General features: G+C 37.1%; 1 protein-coding gene across 1 annotated transcript in view; it reads left to right on the top strand.

Annotated features, from left to right (window-relative positions):
• Positions 1-5,796: 5,796 nt before the first annotated feature.
• LOC145764491 (myosin-binding protein C, fast-type-like) overlaps positions 5,797-26,284 on the top strand; it is a 50,435-nt gene continuing 29,947 nt past the window's right edge. The window contains exons 1-20 of the mRNA XM_082576105.1: positions 5,797-5,818; positions 6,788-6,916; positions 8,491-8,601; positions 8,923-8,949; positions 9,901-9,942; positions 11,295-11,543; positions 12,824-12,872; positions 13,271-13,324; positions 13,547-13,576; positions 14,499-14,674; positions 15,729-15,881; positions 16,352-16,456; positions 17,085-17,161; positions 18,285-18,398; positions 18,760-18,873; positions 19,068-19,184; positions 19,596-19,743; positions 20,603-20,736; positions 24,411-24,624; positions 26,065-26,169. Coding sequence (XP_082432231.1) covers positions 5,797-5,818; positions 6,788-6,916; positions 8,491-8,601; positions 8,923-8,949; positions 9,901-9,942; positions 11,295-11,543; positions 12,824-12,872; positions 13,271-13,324; positions 13,547-13,576; positions 14,499-14,674; positions 15,729-15,881; positions 16,352-16,456; positions 17,085-17,161; positions 18,285-18,398; positions 18,760-18,873; positions 19,068-19,184; positions 19,596-19,743; positions 20,603-20,736; positions 24,411-24,624; positions 26,065-26,169 — 2,170 coding nt within the window. The remainder of the gene's footprint in view (positions 5,819-6,787; positions 6,917-8,490; positions 8,602-8,922; positions 8,950-9,900; positions 9,943-11,294; positions 11,544-12,823; positions 12,873-13,270; positions 13,325-13,546; positions 13,577-14,498; positions 14,675-15,728; positions 15,882-16,351; positions 16,457-17,084; positions 17,162-18,284; positions 18,399-18,759; positions 18,874-19,067; positions 19,185-19,595; positions 19,744-20,602; positions 20,737-24,410; positions 24,625-26,064; positions 26,170-26,284) is intronic.

Below are 26,284 nucleotides of genomic sequence, written 5' to 3'. Positions count from 1 at the left end.
TGATTATGTTTATTGTATCTCTACAATATTTTTACGACAAACTTTGAAGTTTCGCTATATCCATTTTTATCTTTGAAGTCAAAAGTTAATTTTTTTTTTGTCCAGAAACATAATAGCTGTCTTGTTGATGTATCGCTTTATCGCCTTTACGCGTATTTTTTGTGCTTCAAACAACAAGGACCCAGTTAGCAATTCAGTCCTTTTACATTGATTCAACATTTGTAAACATTAAATTTATGTCAATTTGCTGACTGTTGGTTATTTCACATTTCCTTTGTTTACGCATGTTCCTCACTTTGCTGATGTATTGTTTCGACGCTGGCGGACTAAAAATGTATTTTCAAATTGATTGACACAATCTTCAATAACAAGTGAGCTTCGAACTTAGCTTTGTTGATGTAAATGCTGTATTTTCAGTGGATGTAATTTATGAGTCATGTTTATAAACACCCGTAAGCGAAATGACTTATGATGTAGCCTGCATGATATTTGTGATGCGACTTGACACAAATCCACAATTTCATAAGCACCTAATTTGAACTTAGAAATTTCAGATAATTTCAACAGCTTGTTCAATTGTCTTCTCTCTACCAAAAATATTCATACTGCAAACTGAATTGTAGGCCTAAAATGCACAAACGAAGATGTAAACAGCTATTCAAGTAGGCTAAGGTGTTACTTATGAGAAGTTTGGTTCCATAAAACTAGAAGCTAGCCATGAGTTTCGGAAAGCATTAGTTTGGGACAAAACATAAAACAACAAACGCACTTTTTTTTGTTTTTTTTCAAATTCGTGTAACAACAAACACAGTTTTTTTTGTTTTTTTTCAAATTCGTGTAACAACATTACTCTGATTGTAACTATTTTAGAATTAATGAGTAGCCTACAATAAGATTTGCTCGCAAGTCGTAAATCTTTATCAATGCAATGAGTCGGCACACCGCACACACACTTCGTGCGGTTGATCGAGCTCTTTGTTATTCAGAACTTTGCATGAAATGGGATTAGCACAGCAATTAAACGGCGGCTAGATAAATCAAAATTGTCGTTTTTGGGTACCTTTGCAAAAATTGAAATATCAAGTTTAACACATAAAATTTTAGAATAATGACTTTTCAAATTTATACACAAATGATTTTTTTTCACACCAATGCAACTGCTGTTGAAATAGCACCAGCGGATAACACGTAACAGCTGATTGAATTTGATCCAAAAAACGGCTCCCCCTTGAGCAGTCAACTTCCAAAAAAAGGTTGAAAAGCAAAGGGTTAACTTTAGTCTGCACAAAGCCAGGTACAAAAACTAGGTGAAAAATATCGAATGTGTTTCTATTGTTAAAGCCCTTGCAACGTCTGAAGCTTAAACAATCAATAAAATAACCTCAGGTAAGGAATGGCCGATGGCGAAAAAACACAGTTTTTAATCTTTTCTGGCTGAAAAGAAGTGAAAGCGATACACTGGTGACTGAACTTTCAGGCGTCTCGATAGCGTCCCCAGAAAAATGGCTCGCGACCACCAGGTTAAAAACCCTTGGTCTACAGCAGCGTTTTTCAAAGTGGGCGAAATCGCTTTCTAGTGGCGATTTCGAGCGTCAGGGGGGCGAAAAAATCCAAAGGGGCAATCGGGGGGCGAAAACACTCGAAGAGGGCGAATTTTTCAAACCACCAATAACAGTCCAACGGGCAAACCATTCACTGCAAATGAAATAAATGAATCCAACTTGACCGACAATGTAGGCTATCGCTGCTGCTGCTTGGATGTGTGCGTTTTGTTCATAATATGAGAACAAGAAGAAATGATTTTTGCGTTTAGACGTTGTTTGTTTTATCGCCCCCCTGGAGCTTTAATTTCGTTGATTAAATTCTTAAAACTAAATTTGTCTATCACTCTATTATTATCAATGTCTATTTTACTTGACAAAATTAAGAGGGCGAAATTTTATTTCAATAACGACAAGGGGGTGATAGACTAAAAAAGTTTGAGAAACACTGGTCTACAGTAACTGTCTAATCCAAATTTGCCTTTATGAACCTTTTGTTGTTTAGCCGTCTGCTCCCAAGCCCCTGTACCGACTGCTGTCTCGCATGCGTCATCAACCTATATTCTGCAGTGCAGTTATCTTAATTCAATTGCTTAGCCTACCGTACTCTCAACTGTTTCAAGTTTTAATTAATTAGCATTGCGTCTGGCAGCACTCGCCAGCGGTGACTGATTTCGCCTATAAAACAGACTGGTGTGGTAATCTTCTTCCTTTTCGATCTACGCTCTCACCACGGGAAGTCAGTGACGTTTCTGAATCCGCTCTAATCGCTGCAACGATTGCCGCAAAAAAGATGAATTCCCAAATCTAGTGTTGTCTTATGCCCTCTAACACAGCAGCGTCATCCCTTCAACCCAGAAACGTTACACCCCTATAGTAGCTTAAGTTTGGCCATGAGATCATTCCATACGTCTCAAAACATGGGATAAAGAAATATTTCAGCTTTTTATTTGAAATAATAAAAATAAAAAATCTAGCCTTAGGAGAGGGGCGAATTAAACAAAACACAATGATGTTTAAACTAGTTTAGGTCCATGTTAATCTAACCTTGCAAATACATTGCGAATGAAGTGTTTATCTATGTTTATTTTATCAAGCTTATTTATTATTTTCTATGTTTATCGCCTCTTGGATCCGCCGCCCACGGGTAAACAAAATACCTTTTTTTTGTCCTTTTTTCTTTCGTCCTATTTTCAGTAAAACTTCATGTTCGGTCTTTTGTTTTTTGGGCTGTTCTTTTTACACCGAAGACTGCTGCAAACATTATGTCATTGAAGTCGGTCAGATGGCAATCATTTCCGGAATTCAAAATTCCAGAGATGGTCAATCAAAAAATTAAGTTTGGTCTGCTATAAGCTTTGGATTTTGGATAAAAGTTGTCATGATTGACAGGCCTCATTTTGATTGGGTATTCTCTCCCAGCGCACAAATAGAAATGACCACTTTTCCGTGTTTTACAATGAAACCAAGACCAGAAAAATGTTTAGCCTACGGCAGTCTTGCAACATATTTACTGTGTTTTAGTACAGTAGTAAATAATATTTAAACTTTAAATGCCATAAACAAAAAGTGGCTCCATGCAGGCGCGAATCTAAGAGTTTTTTTCGGGGGGGCCAGAAAATTTGAAAATCAATTAAAAAGAAAGAAACATCTAAACAGATATGAACAATGATACTACGACATATACGATATGCTAGAAAATAGACATTAAAACAACCATTTTCATCAATTGTGATGCCGAGGGACTAATATCAGCTGTTTAGAAGCATATCAAACCATTTGATGCGAAAACATACAATTTTTCACAAAATTTCGGGGGGGCCCGGGCCCCCTGGGCCCCCCCCCCAGAAATCCGCGCCTGGCTCCATGCAATATTAGGCAATTAAACACAAAAAGTAATTTTCAGGGTGAGAGAGAGGTTTTTGGATGAAAAAAAAGATTTCTAGAGGTCTTAGAATGTCCCGTTGTATTGTAAAACTAGAGCTAAAGTTGAATTTGAAAAGAAAAAACAACAAAGCCCCCTACTCCAATCGCCCTTCCCCCTGGATGCGCCACTGACTACGAGCGCCCTCAAACGTACCATAAAATTCTACACGATGGATTAAACTCTAGTCCAGCGGTGTTCAAATGGCGGATCTCGATCCGGTTCCGAATCTTTTCAACTTTTTGAGTGGATCTTCCAATGCCAACAGAAAACTGGGATAGCCTACCAGTGGATGACAATGAAGCATTTTGGTTTGGTGTGCTTCAGCATCTTGCATTCAAAGACTTGTCGATTTATGCCCTTACATGTTTTGCAATGGTTATCAGTTCAGTTATAGATAGACCTACCATACGTCCCGGTTTGGCCGGGACAGTCCCGGTTTAAACGTCTGTCCCGGTGTCCCGTCCCGGTTAGCAAAATGTCCCGGAATTTTACTGTAGTGAAATTTTCAAAATTAACTCCAACCTGATGCAAAATTATGAAATAATTCCGTCCCAAAAGGCATAACTTTGCTTTAACTCGAGGCTTATTTTATTATCTTAATTTTTTTAGCTTATTAGGTTGAGTAAAATATCGCGCATAGCTTGAGAACTCTTTTAGTTAGGGAATAATGAGTGACATTTATTGCGTCGTTATTCTATTGACTTCAATGAAGCGATGAGGCCAATGGTTTCTGAATGCATCCCTCTATAAATGTTTGATTTGGGAGTTAGTTAGTGTTATTTCTTTGTTCTCAGTGTTTGTTCTTTTTTTTCTTATAAATGTCTGATTTGTGACTGATTTGTGTTGCTTAAATTAACATGTATTTTCCTTTAAATAAAGTAATAAAAATTTTTATTCAATCTACTGTAAGTAGAATACTTTATTATGCAATATTAAAGCTTATAAATATAAACATGGAATAAAAATTTGCCAAGCTCAGGCCTTCGGCCTTTCGTCCAGTTATTTCATTCATAGTTTTGAGTTTGTCCGAATTATGCCCAAGAAATTATGGTAAGTCTATAGTTATAGAGCTAATCTCTCATCCACTGTCTGCTGATGTTGATGGCACTTGGAAAACTCAACTTTCCACATTGCTGATGTCTAAAATGCAGGCTGAACTGTGTAATGGAGATGAGATTTGTACGGTATCGTAGATCCAAATGTGTTTTGGTTATCACTTGTAACCTTGGAAAGGTACCGTACCCAGTTATAACCAGGCTGACTAGAAGGGTTCTTATTTGCTGCGCTTCTACGTAGCCTACCTTTATGAGTCGTTGTTTTCATCAACGAATTTTGTAAAAAAAAAAACAAGCATAGAACGAGACTCACAAATGCTCATCTTCATGAGCTTTTGAGGATAGGCTATCAGTAGCCTAAGTGACAAAAAGCCGCGATTCAATGCTACTGTGAGATCTAAACCAACTCATCATTTTTCTCAATGAAACAATCTTGCAGCTATAGCACACTTCACTTTTGACTTTTACAAAGTTATCAATATGTTGTAGGGTACATTTACATAAATAAATTCCATAAAAATTAAAGCATGTCCAATATGTTTACTATTCGTATGTAGTGGATCATCATGTTGTCAGGTTTGGCTGTGGTGGATCATGACTGAAATCATTTGAACACCCCTGGTCTAGTCTATTCTTTATTGAAACTGTTTATGAGATCTGTACTAAAACAGCCCAACAATTAATACCCGTATATGTTCGTTTGGTGAGAACCAGGATATTCAATTAAGGTTACGAATCGTGGTCTATCACACAAGCAGCTGGAGCCTGGTGACATGTTCTCTTCTGCTTGATTAATTAGACAGATTGGCAGACACCTTTCTTTCCAATAGCGTTTTTCTTAGTGGCTTTAACAGCGCTAAGTACTTTACCAATCTTCTTTATCAGCAAAGTGATCAATGCAAGTCAGCAAGCTAAGAGCAATGTGGAGCCGTTAAGACCATCTGGCTTGGCAGACTATTAACATAGGAATGCAAGTGTTACGAAAAAGTGTGGGCTCTTACAAAGTAGGCTACGAGCTTAAGCTGTTTTAAACGACCTGATTTGCTTGTTTTGTTGTTTTGTGCGTCTACTACGGACAACTTTTTGTCTGCAATGAAATTGTAAAATTAATTTTTGAAACATCAAATCACTTCCTAAATAACAAATTAGTATGGAAACAAAGTCATGATTCTGAACTGGCATATTGTTTTCTTTTTTGTAACAAGTAATCTGTGAATTTTACAGTAAAATAGGATTCCTAAGAATCAACTTTAGTGAGGGGAAAAATCTTGACATGTCGAGTGTTGGAAAAACGGGTAAGTTTTTGTTCTGCAGCCTGCAACGTTTGATAAAACTTTTGTAAAAATTCTTGTGCCTTATCAAGAAACACTTTCACGTTTGTTTTAGTTGGGTCCCCAAGCAAGTGGCCTTATAAATTTTGAAATCGGTAGTTGCAGTTAGTTTTGTTTCAACGTTTCGAATCGAAATGATTTTTCAATTATTCAGGATTTCTAATGTTCAACATAAAGTTTGAAAGTTTTTGTTTGTAACTCAATTCTTCACAAAAGATTTCCTTTAGATTTACTAAAAAACAATCGTTTGAGCAGCCTCGCTCAGATTGAACTAAACCTTAAAAGTTGCACTTGCACAGTAGATTGATATTGTCAATTGCATTAAGCTTCTATTAATGTAAGTTGAGATAGCAGCCTGATGGATTTAACTTCTCCAGACGTTAAATCCATGTAAAATTGACGAAGTTTACTGTCTGGGTTTATGAACAGTTATTGAGATTTGTGACGCCTGATTGATTATATTTATTTAGTTATTGTGAACAATGAGAAAGAAATTACTGTTTTGGCAATCAGATTCTACAATACATGGGTTTACATCTAACAATGGGCTTACGTCACAATAACATACAATTGACGAACACAGAGAAACGTTGAATCTACGTTTAGTGTTCAACAATTCAATCTGAAAAGTCAAGACTAGTGAAATTCCATTTGGTCAACTTGTCAGCTGTTGCCTCGTGAACTTGTTTTTTGTTTCAGTTTAAATCTGGTTTGAAGTTTGGGTTCTTTTTAAGCTTGGTTTTAGACAAGATTCTGCTTGTGAAATGTTAAATTAGCAATGATGATGTCATTCACATAAGCTGTCATAGCGACGTCCACGAAACTTCTGACGAGTTTGTGCTGTAACGGCTAGCCTACATTGTAGCCTACGGTGTCAATTTATGTGACTTTTTCTAGCCTACATGAGCTGTGGTCATTGTACCGTATATTCAGATCTTGGCAGCAAAAAGGTCGTGAAAAAGAAGGTGGTTAAAAAGGTTGTAAAAAAGAGAAAAGAAAGTGTTTCCAAAGCTGCAGAAGTACCCACAACCGAAGCACCAAAAATCAAAGAACCAAAAATAGGTAAGCTTACTACAACGAACGGATGTAGCCTATCCTACAATTTTATACCACTCTATTAATATTTCGGTGTTTGTAAGCTGTTTCTGTTGCCCAGTTGATTTAAGTTCAATATAGTTGATAGCACAATGCTTTCTAAAATGTGTAAATTTGATTCGAACATTGTGTTTGCGAGGATTGATGGAGAACATTTTTGAAAAAGTGGCCTATTGCCTTGAGTGATTAACAGTTAATTTAGGCCACAGCAATCACTACTGTTTCCAAACGATTATGCTAGGGGGGAGGGCGTATGTCACAATCAATAGGGCGTATGTCACAATCAATATGTGTAGCCCCGCGTCAGGCTGCGTTATGTCTTAGAATAGGTGAACTATTTTATTGTGTACTTCTTACTGAGTTGTTATTGTCGAATTTTGTCTTGAAGTAACCTTTAATTACGTAATCTTTATTTCAAAACTTGCTTCTAGAAGATTTTATGTTCGTACGATTCTGGAAACGTCTTTGAGCTGTTGACGGTTTGACCAGAAAAATGAGTTCTTGTGATTTTATATTTACCCTTGGTCTCTTGAAGCTTCTGGTTGAAGCAAACCTGTGATAAATAAAATAGCCGCGTGATTTGAGTATGATTATTAGAGTTGTGTATTATGGGGATTTGAAGTTGTAACGAAAAGTATGTTGAAGACGATTGTAAAGTTCTAGCCGATATTGAATAGGTTTTTAAACTGGAAGTTATTGCCGATTGTAAATTTGCTTTTACTCAGTTGGTTAGCGCGTGGCTTCGTGAACAAAGAAGCTTCAAGATCAAGCGACGCTGGTTCGACTCTCGGGGTGTGCGCTTGAGCAACACATTCTAAGGACTGCTCTTCATTCAGCGGCACCCAATGGATGGAATAATTCCCCGGCAACAACACTTCAACAATAGGAAATTTCACTCTATTAATCTCGGTAACCGACCCTGCGTCAAAAGCCTCTACAAGTATGCGAAACTACCAGGAATAACCTATCAAGGCTTTGTCAGTCCGAGAATAATGACATCTTGTCATCACAAGGTTATTAATAAAGTGAGAAATAAAACAACTAACGTTATTGCATGTATATTTAACATAAGTCTGTCCGAAAAGACAACTGAGAACAGTAACTATTTTGATTCGCCTGAAACAAAATGCCGTGTGATCGTGTATGGGCGGTTGCCGACTTCTGGTATATAGCTAAATCTTCATTGAAAAAGGTAGCAGTTTTACGCCAGTTCCAATCCTTTCTCCAGGCGGTAGCCCATATAGTTCACTTGTAGCATACTCCGACAGCTTACGTGTTTATGTATGGACTAGTTAGTAATTAGCCTAAGTGGCGGATCCAGGGGGCTATAGGAGCGATTGCCCCCTCCCCCTTAACAGAAAAGTAACTTTATTTACGGTTTATTTGCGAAGTCACATTAATATGGACCTACACATCATTGTGTCATGCCCCCCCCCCCCCAAGGCTACTTGCCTGGATCCGCTCCTTATTTACTTACTTATTTAATCACTATAATTCTTCACAAGTATTTTGTGCTTCATGATTATTTGCACAATGTTCAGATCCACAGCCTGACCTCCCCAAGCTAAGTGAAGACAACGTACCGAAAGTTGATACAACAGAGACTAAAATACCATTAAAAGAGCCATGTGAACCTGAAACTACACCTAAAGGTAGTCGTATGAGCCAGGCGTTAAAATAGGTTTAGAAGTTAAAGAAATGCCTTAATGCGATTATATTATGTCGTAATGTTTCTTCAAGTTAAGTTTAATGTTTTTGATGTTCATCTTGTCTTACTATTTTTATATTTCGATGTTATTTACAGCAGTTGTAACTTGTAGTTGGGTTTTAGAGTAGGCGATTGACATTACTCTTTTAGCAACTTAAATCTTCAGTCATTTGTATTTAACCGCATAATACTTTGTTGTAAACAACTTTAAGTTTCGTTATACTCGGTTACAGGCTTAAAGTATTTACAAATTTATTCTATCCAGGAACCTTGCAAGCCAAACATACGGGAAGTAAGGATTTATCTTGCTCCGTTATTTCACTTTCTAACATTGCATTGATATTTTGTCTTTCCACATAGATTGTATATAAAATGTTACCGCTTTCTCTAATACTTTGCACTGCATGTTTTTATCACTGGCTAAGCCAGCATGACGCAGTGTTTTATATTTTTAGATATTTTTCATGAGTTAACTATTCCATAAGTATCTGCTATTTGGCAATCGATAAATTAAACAACACCAAAGACTTGTTTCTAGCTTGTAATGTTGTAATATAATCCCAGTTTCACTAGGCTACTAACCACAACATATTTTCAACTATTGTGAACTTATAAATTGAACTTAAGACATTTGGTGAATTGCGAAATTAATAGCAAACCACGTTTCAACTGTTTTGAAGTGTTTTGGAATGTAGAATTTTTACACGTAGACGATCGATCGCACTTTTCTGCAACAGTGGCACGATTAAAAACTTTTGTGGCAATTATAATAACACACAAACTGGCTATATTCTGGCTACCTTCATTGTTTTTCTGTTACTTAAGTTTATTGTACTGAAGTGATCACGAAGTAGTCGAAGTTGAAATGCACATCACCTTAACGCGCTTGAAACATATTGTAAACTATAGAAGCTTATAACAAACATGCATTATCTCATTCCTTGCAGTATTTCAATGTCAATTGGAAAAAATGTTTGTCATTTCAAGGTTTTCAAAACTAATCTTGGTTGTTTCTGTGAACTTTTTTCAAGAAAAAACAGTTTTCTTTTATATCAGTTCTCACTGCGTGATCCACTAAAACACATTGTAGTAATTTGCAAAGGTAAAGTTTGATAGGAGAGTCATGTTATTCATACACATTCAATATTTTGGTCTGTTCCTTTTCACTCAACTTCATATCTTTCAGCAGTGTGATCCTGTTCCTCGTGTTATGAAAGTTTAAGATTTGTGTTTTGTCTTGCAGCATCTATCGTGGAGGAGCCACAAAACATTGAAACAACTGAAGGTTTTATTTCTGCTTTTTATTTTCTAAGTTTTTATTTTGCAATATCTTAGTGAACGATTTATGCATGTGTCTTGTAGGACTACAGCGTGTCTTGTAGGACTACAGCGTGGCTAACTGAGAAAAAACGAGTTAAAAAATGTTTCGATTTCAAAGTTTTTGTTATTTGCTTGTTTGTTAAGCTTGATTTTTTATTTTTATTGTTATTTTTGAACTGTCGTTTTGAAGAGTTTCCTACAACTCAGCACATTGCAGTTGAGCAAGTGACAACTGAGTTAGCAACATTTCAGCAAGTGGCTGAAATTGGTAAATGATGAACCGAACCAAGTAAAAACTGACCAAGCCGATACTTGGCATGTAACAAGTCAGCAAATTCAGTTTAGCAAGCGATGACCAAGCATGTCCGATGCCTGATGAAAATTTTATTTGCTGACTTGGCAGTAGGCCTATACCTGAAATGACTTGCTGAGTTGAAGCACTTGCTGAGTTGTCACATGCCGAGTGGTCCGACTACCGTTTTGAACGTGTTTGATCTCTGTTTCAATCGTATCTTTTGTGACAAATCTCGTACTGACAAAGGCTCTTCTGAAGCTTCATCCTGGAGGTTTTGTATACTTGTAGGGGCTTTAAATTACTGACGCAGACCCTGTCACCATGGTTAACAATTATTTTTTTTGCTTTTACTTAAATGCTGCCTTTAAAGTGTGAATTGTTCCGTTGACTAAAAGGTGCCGTTAAATGGATAGCTGTCCTTAGAAATGGGTTTCTCGACCACACGTTTTGAGAATTGAACTACTATCTCTAGATCTTGGCCTTTCTTTAGTACTTTTTACGGTTGCTTCACAGTAATTAGTTAATAATAATTAATGATTGGAGAAAGCAAGTAATTGAAGCTCATAGACAATTGATTTGACTAAGACTTTTATAGGCACGTTCTTATTGTAAAACGTAAACGAATATTTAAAGTTTTGTAGAGTAAGCTACAGCGAAATCGTAGGCCTACATCCACAAAAAAGGTGTTTTTGACAGCTGTAGAAAAATAGGTTTCACGCATTCATTTTTATTTTTTTTATTTGTAAAAGTTTGCTGAGTATAATTAGACTAATATGAATTAAAACTCATAATGTCACATTAACTCCCTGTAAACTAATTACCACCAACGGCAGCAAATTCTTCCTCAGACTTTGGTTTGATAGTAGGTTTGGCTGATAGGTAATGTGTTGAATCATAACAACACCGCATACTGATCAATTACAACCGCAACTATTATGCAACAATATTATGCTTCAGTTCAACCTTCAGTTTGCTTAAGTGTTGACGTTTGCATCTAACTTGAAATGTATGAATCATCAAAGGTGTCGAGGTGACCGCACGCATCAAGGTAAGACACGTTGATGTGTTGCATACCATCCATGTGCTGTGGATTAAGGGAAAATGGAACGAGCTGACAAAAGGAGACAGATTTGACATGTCGTCAAACGAACGGACAGGAGAGCATTTTCTGAAATTCCGTCAGCCGAAACAGGCTGATTCCGGTTCGTACCGGGTCAAGGCGGTTTCTCAGAAAGGAGAAGACGAATGCTCTTTTCAACTTAAAGTTGGACGTATGTTATCACGTGACAAATGCAGGATTGATGTAGTCACAGCTGAGAGCTTTCTCATTTTCACACGCATGCACCACAAGATTAAAAACATTATGCACTTTATTTCAACGTTGCATACAACCTTTTTGCTTATTATTAGTTTGCACATATGATTTGCAAAGTAGGCTTCTTTTTTACTTTTATCGTTTGTTTAGACTAATCATACAGAAACTACCTCTAGATCCAGGGGGAGTTTGGGTCGATTATCCCCGCTAAAACACCGAAAAGTAACTTTATTCACGGTGTATTTGCAAAGACGGATTAATGCAACCCTACACATTGTCGCGGTTTGTTAGAATACCCCCCCTTAAGACTACTTGCTAGATCCGCCCCTGTCTGGGTCACCATACGCGGGTTTACAAAGGTTTTATATATTATTGACTTATACACCGAATTCTTTCCAAAAATTAAACCACGTTTCGTTTCCTCTGGGATCCTGGTGCTGCTACAACAAATTTTGGATAAGAGTTACACTTGGCATGACCACTCAGTTCATTTTGGCTTCCGGAAGTTATCACACACTAATGGTGAAATAAAACTAGATAGGTTTGTTGCATCTCCATTCTCCAGCAGAGGTGTATAGAGTCAGGCTTTCTGGACTTCCACTCCGACTCCGATGTCTTTAACTCCAAACTCCATTCCATTCCTGCTCCACATATTTTGAGGATATTGACTCCAAACTCCATTCCGACTCCGAGCGCAAACCATAAAGCACAATCTATAACAGCGCTTTTGTAGGCTATGCTAAGAGTATCGTCTGGCAAAAACTCAGATTTTGGTCCCAATCCGGCTCCTGTTTTGCCAAGAATTTCAGGCTCGGCTCCACTCCGACTTTGGCCGAAACCCGAAACTCTGGCTCCTAAATACTTTAAAACTTCGGCTCTTGTACACCTCTAAACTACAGCAAATTATTCATCGATTAAACAAATCATCAGATTAAGCAGTTTATTATTTTTTTATGCATCAAGCGTAATCCATTCATTAGAATCGCAAATTACTCATTGATGAATTTTGTGCAAAATGATTCTCGATAAACTAATCAGACGATAAGCATAATTGGATGCTTAGTAAATCTGCTGTTGGTGCGCCCAGCCTGATTGTTTGCATGTTTTTATTTGATTGCGTGCTTTTCAATGTTTTCCATTCAACCTTTTTTGCAAATTTTGATGTGTACACAAGTCTGACATTTGACTCGGAGATATATCAGACCTATCTGTACTGTTTATTTTGTAATGTTGCAGCTCCAATTATTGAGGAACACAAAATTGAAATCAAAAAGGGTTATATACCGTAAGTACACCTTAAAACAATATTCTAAAACGAATAAGAGCATTACTCTATTGCATCAATAGTATTAGTATGTTTTTATTTTGCGATACAACTAAGATAATGTTCAATTTATTTTTCTTTCACAATGTGAAAAATAAAAATACATCTGTTTTATTTATTAGCAAGATGTCCATCTAAGACATTATGATTCTGTCTTTGTGCAATCCAACGGGTACTCAACGTATCGCGTAGTGTGCTGGTGAACTATTGTCAATAAAGTTGCCGTTTTCCTATTTTAAATCTACACGTTTCAATCATTCATTGTTTGCCAGACATGCTCCAATTTAGCATAAGCTTGTCAGACGGTTTTACAGGTTAAATCACATGGAAAATACACACGAGGCTACTTTTTTTTTCAGAACCGAAAAGGACACAGAGCAGGATGTAAACTTTCGAAATCGTTTGAAACGAGTGTAAGTAGCCTAGTAGCTTCCTTTCATGTAGTAGATTTTGAAATATTATTTCACTTGAAGGAAAGTGTGTTTCTTTTTACATTCAAGTAAACAGGTTTTCGTCAGTTAATTAATGGCCATTCATACAATATACTGTATTCATGCTAAATTAAGAAATCTCTTCTTTATAATAGTCGCTAGTTTACCAAAACAATACTAACATAGCCTACATTAATGTTTTAGTCAAAAAAGCTTGTCCCCGATGAATTCAAGGTAGATACTCTCATGAGTGGCAAATATGTGTTTTGTTTGCAGTGTTCTTGTTGAATTGATGTTGCATGCTGTAATTAGGTTGATTGTATGTTCTGGTAAGAGCAAAAGAGAAACCATCGTTTGTACCTGATTTGTGGTGGTTTGAGTTTAGGCTTATGAAACATGAAAAACCATTAATCTGGACCACTAAACCGTGGTTTGGTATGTGTTATTGTAAACACCAACATGCGGTCAGTAGGCTGCTCAATTACCGTGTTTTTCTTAATTATGTTTTAAAGTCATTATGTATTGAGTTGTTTGCTTGGTTTTGTTTCGTCTCATGCAATAAATTTGATTTTCTTGCTGAAATATTGTTACGATTTAAAAATTTTAGAGTTAGATTGGATGATCATATAGCTCAGATCCACATCATTGTAGTATTCTTATTTCTTTTGGCATTTTTATCTCTGGGAGCAAACCTTCATCGCTGCCTTAAGAGCTGTTACCCATCACATGCCTACGGAGTAGATAATCAACGTATAGAAGATTTGTTCAGTGTTCACATACACATTGAATGAAATAGAACAGTGTTTCAAATAGCTTTTAAATTCAAATTCCTAATACGTTGGCGATTACAAGAAAATTTACTGTGCAGGTCACAACATTTTAATTGCCAGTGGAAACCACGGGTAGCTTTTATTAGTATTACCTATGTGACCAGGCTTGTAGCAGTTGCTTGAACCTTCTACAGTTAGCCTACTATAGGCCACATACACATGGAGCTTCCAAAAATGTACTTAAAGCTGCTCTCTCAGTCCGAAAATAAATCATTTTTTAATCAACCAACTGCTATGTAGCTAAGCTTCCAATTTAAATTATTTAAACAACTAATTTCAAAACAACGTATTTCTAACGTTAAATAAACAATTACTACTACTATCAGTGAACGACTCAAGAAAGATAACACTGGAATAACGCGTCTCGATGTATGGTCCATGCTGAAGACCGCTTCCACTCGAGAGTATGAGTCAATTGCTTTCAAGTTCGGGATTCTTGACATGAGGGCGATGCTACGAAGACTGTCAAATATCAGTAAAAGTACGAACAAAAAGTGCCCATGTGAGTTCGTAGCTTTTTTCTGTATTTGGGAAGAAACTTTTTTCCGTGTCTCCTTAGAAATATATGGCAATTTGTGACCTTTGGAAATACACATTTAAAATATGTCTGACTCCAATGTTGGTTTGACTTTATCCTTTTTAGAGAAACCTATGTAACATAATTTTGAGACATTGGAGAGAGACAAATGTTTTTTCGTTATGTTTTTTTTCGACACAAATAGTTTAAACCGACAGAACTTGGTGTGGGACATGAGACCACTTTCCAAACAGATTTTCTATGATTTGACTGTGTATTGATTTATGGAAACAAACTCACACTATTTTGTATCAAAAAATAAATTCAAATTATTTTGCACTGCGTGGTCATCTGGCACAGTGCTATTACAAACTAATGTAGACCAGAACACAATTAAAGCAACATACCTATAAAACGGACGAAAGAAATTTCCTTCAACGTTCAGATCAATACCGAGCATGGCCACCTGGAGATGTGGCCTGATTTGTCACATTTTGCAGATTTTGATTACAGCTACTGCTAGTGCTTGACTGACATTTTTTGAGATGTTTTTACTTTTTGCGGTTTCCTAATGACATAAAACTTTTTTGTTGCCTTGGAGAAGCAGTAGCAAATGAGAAAAAGTAAGTTGAAAAACACAAAATCAGACTGTTATTGAAAATTAACAGTCTGACTAAAATCTTCGAAATCAAATTTTCTTTGTTTTTCAACATGTGAGGATGTTAAAACATAAAACCTATTGTGTCATCTGGGGAAAAGAATAAAGAAAGCGTAAAAATCTAAATTTTAGAAAAATTTATTTAAACGTTCGCCCAAAGTTAGAAAAACCTGGAAATTTCTGCAAAATGTGACAAATCAGGCCATATCTTTAGGTGGCCATGTACCGAGCAATGTTGGTCAAGCAAAGTACCAGTTGGTAACTGTTGTATCACTCAATAAAATTCATATAACAGAAAGTCTTTGCCAGGTTTCACAACAAACTTAAGCGCACAACTGGTTTAGAGATTGCAGATGAAAAGTTACTTAACATGTCTTTTAGCGTTCGCTCAAAAGCTTCCAGAAACCATGTCGACAAATCTTGGAGAGAAAATAGTTCTTGAAGCTGAGGTCGCTAATGAACAGATGACTGTCAAGTGGCAGAAGAATGGCGAAGAAATTACTCCTGGAAAACCATATCAAATTGTTACAAAAGGTTTTCACTGCTTACTGGTTCTGTCATAATCTAAAAGTAAAGTTTCAAAAGGGCGGTGTTAAACACTGCGAGGAATGCTAAGCTTCTTTGAATGAGTGAATTTCTGTGAAGCTTAATATCAAAAAAATGCTTTATTTTAATGTGCATCTTACAAAATGCTGGACATTTTATCATCGATCTTTTAATCTATTTTTTTTAATTGAAAGGTTAATATTCTGACAGTTTTTGTTTGCACGCTATGGTTAACATGTGTAAATCAACTTAAAAATAACGCTTTTTAACTCAAATAGTCGTCATCTTAACGTTGTAAGACTAAAGCTTTAAAGCTCTTTGATATACCATAAACAATTTGTTTAACTCCTTTAAAAACGACATTGAATGTACCAAAAGAGTTCAAACTTGTCTAATCCATTAGCGAATGTCCAAATAATGTTACAACCTTATAATCTTTTCTTGCGCATTTTCTTCAGCCAACAAACGTTATCTGATCATTGATCATCCCACTAAAGATGACGACGCTTGTTTCTCATGCGTGGTCGGAAAAGACGCCACATCCTGCGAAGTATTTGTTCAAGGTAATATTTTTTGTTTTGTTTTTAACACCGCTATTTATGGTATTTTTACAGCGATCCGACATTTGTGGTTTTTCAAAGTAACAAGTTTTTATCTTACACCATGCAGCTTTAAAAAACACTTGCTTTGTTTTTTAAAACACCACCACACCAAGTATTTCAACTATTTGAACAAAACTTGAAGGCCACTACGCTTCCAGTATGCTTCTACTAGCATTGTTTTATTTTTGTTGGTAGCTTTGGTCACACGTCATCAATGATGTTGCATGGCTCTTGTTACAAACCTCAAAGGTTGCATCATTAGTGAAGTTTTCAAAAACACTTCTTGTTTTTACTCTGGTATCAACTTTCGGCAATTTTCTTTTAGTAAAAACCGTCAATTTGTCACAAGAAAGGCTTAAAAAAGTGGTGTACCTAAGGAACTCGTAGTGTTAGGTGCAGTGTTTATCAACATGAGAGAGGCCTTGATGTATCCCTACATACTATAATGTGTTGTTGAATTTTTATTTTTATTCATTTTTAGTCTAAGCAGAAATTTCTAGGAAGCCTCAAACAGACAGCTGTAACCAGATTTCACATTATAGTTTTCAGACATAATACCGAGATGTTGTTTAAAGTTTTTCTGTTTTAGAGCCCCCTGTAACACTGCTGAAGGGATTCGAAGATCTGCAGCTCAACTGCAATGAAGATGCGGAATTTCACGCTGAAGTTAGTAGCTTATGTTGCACGAAGTATATGTGTTTTACATAACAACAATATAATGGATTTTAAAAAGTGGTCTTTATTAATCGCTGAAAAACATTTGGATGTAGCCTACCTTAGAACTGCAGCTTAATGCACATTTCGTACACTTTCAAATGTATTAACGTCATAATGCTTTAACTAACTAATTTCTTCACCACAGTTGTTTGTCGTATCCAGGGTTACTCCCGGTGGTTGAAGATTTAGATTAAGTGGACGGAAAGGCAAGGAAGCCATCTTCGTGTCCGCTTTCAGGCATGCCTTTGAGTGTCCTGCCAAAACCACAGCCGCATGCTCTTGAGTGATGTCGAACCGGCGCCCTTTCGATTGTTGAAAAGACTCTACAGAAATACTTTCTCTTGAATCTTTTGTTAATTTGAAATTGGTATTGTTATTAGAGCTCGTTTTTAACAACTAATGTGTAGATTTACGTAAAAAGGAACGTACAATAACATAAATACTACGAAGAGTAGTAGTTTAGTTCATCTATGTAAGTCTACGTAACATCTCAACACCCAACGCAATGAAAGTTAACACTTGTTTGTGAGGGGTCGTAGGAGTTTCATTGAAAGCTTTGCGAGCAAAGTAGTTTGTGTTGTTCCTAATGTCCCATGATCGTGAATTGATATAACCCTTCAAACGTTAAGGTTCAGATACTTTCAAACACTTTCAGCTATCAAACGTTGCTTTTACATCATTCAAATACTTGTATTGTGTTATTGTAGTCAGTGAAGACTCGTTGATCTTAAGCTCGTTAAATGAATAGGGTTTTTAGTCATATTCAGGCTTACACCCTGTAGATTTGAAGATTTAGATTAAGTGAAGTGGAAGACAAGGAAGCCAATCTTAGTGTTTATCTTCAGGCATGTCTTGCGAAAGATACAGCTACATACTGTTGAACGGCGTCGAACCAGTGCCCTTTCGAACGTCGAATGAGAGCTTTTACCACTCGACTACGTAGCCGAATGAAAAGATGCATTCCCTTAATTTTCATGAGGACTTGAAGTGACAAACGGAAATGTTTGTCTCTGGCTTGTTTCCTTCTTTTTGTGAGAACAGAACACGTTTTACGACTTATTTCTACTCTCAGATGTCAAGCGAACATGCAAGATTTCGCATTTTGAAAGATGGCGGTGACTTGTTGCTCAATGACCGGATTAAAGTGAAGAAAGAAGGAGCAAGAGTTAATCTTCTCATATCTAAGGTGGAAATAGCTTCATTCTGTTCATCTCTTTGCTGTTTTCACTATGCTAAGCATTCCGTGCTAACGAGAGCAGAGTGGCCAGTTTTGTACTCTCGGCTGCTTTTTTTCACTCCATTTATTACACCCTGCGTAGAACAAGAGATGGTAGAAGTGAGTGGTGTTTTTCAACAGCCAGCCTAAGCTGGTAGTCGAACCAGGATCGTATGATGGGAAAACAAATGCCTTATCCGCTGCGCCATCCCACCTCTTCACTAAAGCACAACTTCAAATCAAAGTGTCTGAATAAATTTCATAGTAGCTATTGAAAGAAATGAAATTCAAAAGTTTAACCCGAACTCACAACAAATTTAAATTGTTTCAGTGTCAACCAGAAGATGAAGGGTTTTACCAGTTTATGGTAAACGGAGGAACCAGTTGTGCGGAATTGATGGTGCAAGCAGTGGTGTCTATCGTTCGTCCATTCTCGGACCTCAAAGTGAATGCAGTTATTTACTGTTGTCATAGCCTTTAGTTTAGAATAGAAAGCCAAGTTGCTATTTATGCTTTATTCAACAAAAACTATTTGTCGTCTGTTGACTTACAGAAGTTTTCATCGTAGCTGACTAATTTTACCACCTTTTTTTTGTTTAAATGCAAGAAAAGAAACTATACGTTACATTGAACGTTTAGGTGAACTTCAAAGACACAGCGGAGTTCTTTTGCGAAGTTTCTAAAGAAGAAACCAAGGGTAATTGGCTGAAAAATGGCGAGCCTTTGAAAGGAGATGATCGGATCAAAATTACTGAAGTAAAATAACAATTTTTCTTTTCTCCATACACGAGTGAATTCTTCAACTGCTGGACGACAAATGATCTCACATGCCATACATGTAAAAAAGCAGCGCAGCCCAAAGCACTTTATTTGCAACAAAAACAGATGTACTTTTTGTTGCGGTGCTGTGTGTTAGCCTGTTGATTTTGAATAGATTTTGATTGTAAACAGGCAACTAGCATTTCCTTTAGATTCTACCATACTCAAGAAATAGTGATTTTAACGTAGTTGCGACCTTTTTAACGTTGTTTAATGGAAATCTCCGTCCGAGAGTTGCAAGGAATGCCACTGTTTTAATGAAAAGAAAAGTACTCGCTTTTCAATCAACAGTTTGAAGTTTAAATTCTTCTTCTTCGGAATGTGTGATGACTTTGTTACAAACATTAGACAGGAAAGTCCCGCAAGTTGATCATCAACCAAGTCCAAGATAGCGACCAAGGAGAATACACATTTGTGGCTGACGAGCAAAAAACATGCAGCATCACTGCTGCGCTTGAAATGACTGGGGGACATGTCACAGTGGAACGTAAGAAAGGTGGGTTTGGTTTGTATTTGAAATAATTTTTCTATTCATTTTTGTATATCTTTTGTTTGAAATCATATTAAAGTATTGAATTTTTGTTCTGTTAAGTTTTCAAAACTTGATCTAACAGGGTTTAACAACAGTTGAGAAGGAGGTTCCTGGCGTCAGCACTACCTGACTACAGCATGAATTAGTGGTGCGATACTGATGAGCGCAGCCTTATGGGCGAAACACGTGTCTATCGCTGTCAATTCTTGCTACACTCGACTGCCGAGAAACACAGTCTTTAACAACGATACTGATCCCTCAGCAAGCAAAAAATTGTCGTTGTTTATCGTTTCTTCGTCTTGCAACGTTGAAACGATGTATACAAGATAAATGTCAAATTTGTAGAAAAGTCGTCAACTTGCTACGCTAAAGCAATATTGAATCACGTAAAATTTTACGTTGCTCCTTAGTCCTTAGATATGTTGCAGTCTTTGTTTGTGATGACGAGTGGTTATTGGGTCTGCACTAACCTCACGTTTTATCTTGAAAAAGTTTGTTGCAGTTGCAAATTAATTTTGGTTTAAATCCATGGTTGGTAAGGGGAGGTTATGGTCTAAATTTGTTGTATTTGTTATGTATGTTTTCCATGTTTTGCTAAATTAAAAAAGTACCGAGGAAGTTCGGACAGCTATTCCAACAACTTAAACTGTCGTTGCAGTCAATTTTCTAAGGTTTGTAAGCACAGTCCTGCACACAGTGCAGAAAATCGCTTTGTCAATCGACATAATTACAATTCGAAAATTTGTTGAGTTGAATGTAAATTTTGAGTGCGATTATTTTGGATAATTCATCCTTTAGCTTTATCCTTGTATTTATTCTTCAGCTCCACCAACTATCTACTTGGACCACTCGCTCAAAGATCGGGCTATTGTGATTAGGGCTGGTCATAAATTGAAACTTGACATTCCCATATCTGGTGAGCCAGCTCCGATTCCAGAGTGGAAAAAAGGACCAAAGGTAGGGTTTGTGGCTAGGCCTGTACTGTGCTATTACAGGTCTGTATTTTACAATTAAGACTCTGTATTTCTTTGAATAAAGCCAGCGCCAGCACTAAACTAGAAAGCGAAGCGGACAGGTAGACATATCAACACTAAAAAGTTGATGACGCTTTGTGCATTTTGATGTAGCTTATCGTCGTTTTGATGTAAATATATTTGTCTTGTATTGCTTTATAAATATGACAATGTAATTTAAAAAATAGAACGTTTGCACTGTATTGAATTAAGTAGAAAGAATTATAAGACTCAAAAAAATACTTGAAATTAATACATAATTCTCTTTGAATAAGAACCTTTTAAAAATCATAGGTTGGAGTGAAACATACTCCTCAGATTTCGTCGATAAAGATTAACTTTATTCCCTTGGATTTGCTCTGCTTAACATTGTAGTTGGCCCAATACACTTTTTTGTCGCGTTACCGCCTGTTCGTTTTATATGCAGTTTATAGGCCAATTTACAAAAAAAAAAAAAGAACAGTTAAATATGTTTTGCAAACATTTCAATTGCTTTCAGATTTTTTTGCTACTTTGTCACGCCCCGACTCGAAGTTTCTTTTCTCTTGTATACGGATCTAAACAAGATTAAAGTTGTGTTTAGTTATTTATGTAACTTGCATGAACTATCCTATATATAGAAGCAGACGTGGCTGCCGTGAAATCTAATTAAAGAACATGGCCCTTGGCAGCTATGTCTGAGCTTAGCTAGCAAAACAGTCCTTTGTTACATCGATTTAACGTTTGTGGACGTTAGATCAATGCAAAAAAGAGCTGATGGTCTGGGGTGCTTTGTCACATTCACGTTGCAGCTTCATTGTATCAGCGCAACTTGAAGCAAAACACAAGGCCAACGTGTTTGACACAGCGCAGTCAGCAAATAGTTTCTTAAAAGCTTCCTTTGCTGGCTGAGTACAGAGTCGTAGTTGGGGCCTATATTTTATTCCCAGACACAGAAGTTTATTTCCGAACACTTTTCCAATAGTGTTACTCATGCTACTTATACACTATGTAATGTACAATAGTTTAATAGATGGTAGCTTTGCTATACCGAGTATCAGTAGCGTATTTAGGGGGGAGGATAAGAGGCGATGGCCTCCCCCTAATGATCAGGTAAAAAAAAATCATAAATTTTGCAAAAAAAGTTGTAGCGCAAGACATAATTGCTTGGGTGATTCATCCTGCGCAACTGTGTCACAAGACCTAAGGGGCGATAATAGGCTTTTTCACCAACTTTTTGGCAAGACTTGCTCAGTTTTTGGCAAGACTTGCTCAGTTTTTGGCGAAGAAATCCGAATGCCGCGGAGAGCACCTAGACAACAACATTGACCTAACATTCCAGCTGAAACCGCGGAGATCTATTTCAAACAAACAGTTTTTCTTCCTTTTCTTGACAATTGCATGGCACAAATTCACGAGAGATCCAATGAGCACTGCTCGCTAGCTTTTAAAGTCAGCACATGATATATCTGCCTTCATTGATTCAAGAAGATGAGGACTGCCTGACCGACAAGATTTTCGACTTCTACCATGCCTACCCATGAAATGCTGGATGTTGAACCAAGCAATTGCTTTGCAGCTACTATTAAATTACTAAGAGCGAATTGGCTTGCAGTTTCTGTGGATAAAAGACATGCGACTTTTGTGGATGCGTGTCAAGCTGTTGAATAACTCGGCAATTATCTATAAATTACTTCGAATCTTTGCTACGCTTCCAGTTACAACTGCCTCCAATGAGCGATGTTTCAGTTCACTAAAGTAGCCTACCTGCAAAATTATTACCGCACGACCATGACCGAGCCACGTTTGGATGGTCTACTAGCTCAGATGTATTTAAACAAGGATATTATACTCGAGTATGATGCAGTCATTGATATATTTGCCAAGCGCAGCCATCGCATTAAACTGTAAATTGTCATTGCGAATCGCCGAGAATGTTCAAAAGGTAGGCTATTCGAGGTCGGAAGGACTAACTTATTGTTTATGTTCTGAAGTGTTTGATATCTTTTGTTGGTTCATTGATTGGAACATTAACTTACTTCTACGGATTCGCTCTTGATTTTGGACCCCCTCCCCTCCTATCTGACGGCTTCAACTCACCCTCTCCCCCAATTCTGACGCATCATATGACATTTTGGTATAGCCTACTCCCCCTATTTAAACGATCAAACAAGTCTAATTTTTACCCAAGTAGAAAAAATTTGAAACAATTAACAACCATTTTCACCAAATTTGAGTTTTCCATGTAGCCTACTACCGTTGAGACTACCCCTATTGGCCTCCAGCCGCTGAGTCAGCCGCTATGCGGCTGACTGACACAATGTCTTGGCCCCCCCCTAACAAACTTTCTAAATACGCCACTGCCGAGTATGTATTACTGGTGATAGCTTTGTTCAGTATGACCCATGTTTTGTAGGCTACTGATTGTGGTGCTTTTTTATTACTCGCAGAATTAAAATTGTAGAAGTGTTAAAACATATGTATTTGGAGTACCATAAAATGTTGGGAAGCACTCGCTTCCCTAGGTTAAGGTTATGGGCCTTCAGTTTGTTAAAACTTGATCTTGATTTATAACTCTGACTTGGTATGTATTGCACAGTTGATTGAAGAGGGCAGCAGCAAGCTGCGAGTCCGCAGCGATACAGCTGCGAGTGGTAAATACAGCAGCCTGATCATTGACAAATCACGACGTAGTGACTCGGGAGATTACACGCTCTCGTTGAGCAGCGAAGAAGGCACCGAGGCAGCCACGTTCACCGTAAAAGTCATTGGTATGAGCAATCGATCAATCAACACTCAAAAGGGCACCCGCTTATCTAACACCAGTAGATCTCACTTTATCTCGATATGCAAGATGCATGTTAGTCTGCACTCTACAAGTCTACGTAGCATTTACACGGTCACTGTAAGCGCTTGTTTCATATGTCTCGCGTACTTCACAACAAGGTCTTTAGCTTTCTTTAAAGGTCAAGACACCAGCTTTAGAACATGAGCTACACTAGGCTACAAGTCATGCATCGCAGAGGCTTTCAACCATGGCCTTCGCGGTTTACTACAACGGTCGACGAAGAATTTGTTGTTACACCCAAAACTGTTTTACTTTGAATTAGATTCCAACCGAACTTATCTCGACTTTGGATTTTGAAAACAGAAACGAATATTCTGGAACTTTTAATATCAACCCAGGCATCAACTATATGTTGGTCGTCAACTTTAGTATCGCTAGAAGCCTTTTCAGTTTTTTACGAGAATTTTCATTATTTTTACTTTTTCACTTAAAAATTCGGTGAAAGTCCCACTGTTTACTGCAGCATCAAGGCCTGTGAAATTAGATTTAATGTGGTGAATTTTAGCTTTCCGTCAAAAGAAAACTAATTCTTTTATAAAACTGGGGCTTTGGCCAAACGTCCTTTTTATTTTTACCGATGTTCAGAAATAAATGTTGATTCGATCCAGCTGGAGAAGTCCGTCTTCTTTACGTTGCATCAATGAATCAACGAAGTAATTGACCGAGAATTTCAACATAACTTTGCGTGATGTCGTGCACTTCAATTGTTTCAAACACGTAGAAGATTTGTTTAAACGTTGTCTATTCATAAAGAAACAAAATTCTTACACGCCGTAATCGACCTGTTCTAGGATGGCAAGCAAACGTCCATCCCCGCCACTGGAAAAAGAATGTGGATCAACACAAGTGCAGAGCAAGGCATAACATCGCTTTATGTAATGGCAGCTCAGTTAAACGATAGCGATGACTATTATTGTGACCTTGTGTGGGATAAAACACAGCAGGAGGGTGCAGACTCGGAATATATCAAACGTCAACTCATTCAGTTTAAGATAACCGTTGTTGGTAAGAAGTGGAGGAAGTAGAAGCGCTGTGTGCATCGGTTGCTGTGTGGTGTGACGTTTTATATCGACAGTCTTTTTTTGTTGCTTTTCTTTTTGGTTTGCATTCTTTTGTTGCTTTTGTTTTATTTTGACAATTTCGAACTTAACAGTTACTTCCAAATTATTAATTCATTGATGAAATTTGTGTTTCGCTGAAACTGTATTTCGTTCATCGACTTGAACTGGACGGAAAATCGAGCTTTGACGAAATTCATCAAGTCTTTGTAGTGAACTAGCGCTTTCAATTGTTCATCGCTGTCAAACAATTATGCCGCAAGGTGGCAGTACAACTATGTCCCTTCTTCGATCTTCAAGTCGTTGCATGATTTCATAATCACGGCAGTTGGTATATTTCAAAGTCTTTAGGTTTTCTCACATTGCTCAAACGTTCTTATCTCATGGTGGAAAGAAATTAAGTTATTTCAAAAATTTATGATCAGAAACGCCTAATTGGCCGCATTTTTTTCTGGATTTACGTGAGTTTATGTTTATTGATGATGAATAGCCTACATGTGAAAAGGGTTTTTGCTAGCTGGGATTATGCTCTCTGCAATGCACCCCCACGAACACCAAAGAGGACACACAAATTAGCGCAGCGATTGGTAATCGGCGGAAACGGCTTTCCAACCAATCTTTTCTAGTCGAAAGCAGCACTGAGAGTGAAATCACCTAAACAAAACCAGCCTCCTAAAACTTCTTGAAAGTTCTATAGCCTGTAACTAAATCTCTCTAGTGGAACGATTTCCCTAATGCTGCATGCATCACAAAAGCAGAGTGGGTTTTGATATTTTATTACTTCATCATGAACGAATCAGTTTTGGAAGAGGGATTATATTGCATTGCTGAGCTGTTTCACTTAGCCTTTATGCACAAAAGTTTGTATGTCACACGCTAAACTAATTTTTGCATATTTGTACTAGGTTTGCCACCAATGTAGAATATTTTAAACGTTGCAGTAAAACATACAGCGATTTTGCATCATGTGTTTAACCCTAACATCTCCTTTGTTGCATGAAATGATTATTTTCTTTTTTTAAACATCTTGTTTGTGCGGTTATAATAGCTTATAAAACATTGCATAATAAAAATTTGCTAATTTTTTTTAAAACGTTACGAAAACGTCTTATTAAATTTTCAAGTTTAGTAAAATTTTAGCATTCTGTATTTATCTGATGGACAAGCAGAAAAGATATAAACATTACAAGTTGTCTAGCGATTTATTTCAATGCAAAATAGCCAAAAGAAAACACATAAAAACTGGAGGACTTTAACTTACAAAATTCACTGGTTCAGGTGAAAATCATTAAGTCTGCTAGTTCAAGATCCCAAACTGAAACGGTCAGTGAGACAAATCAGATAGTGACGGCTTGATTAGCTGTATTTGATTCTCCATCTACTGTAGATGTACCTGATGCACCAAGTACGCCGAAAATATCAAACGTAACAGCGGAAACATGTTACACAAAGTGGGATGAGCCTTCATGTAATGGAGGCTGCCCAATCAAAGGTAGGTTTTTAGCAGACGTCTTACTCTATTATTGCATTGTACAAAACGTTTTTTGTATTTTCTATACGGCGAATCTGCCAAAAAGACCTTTTTGTACTCTTATGAAGTGCTTTAT

The sequence above is a fragment of the Aplidium turbinatum genome, chromosome 2, assembly GCF_918807975.1.
Source record: "Aplidium turbinatum chromosome 2, kaAplTurb1.1, whole genome shotgun sequence".
Taxonomy (NCBI): domain Eukaryota; kingdom Metazoa; phylum Chordata; class Ascidiacea; order Aplousobranchia; family Polyclinidae; genus Aplidium; species Aplidium turbinatum.
This window is presented reverse-complemented; position numbering and strand designations above follow the sequence as displayed.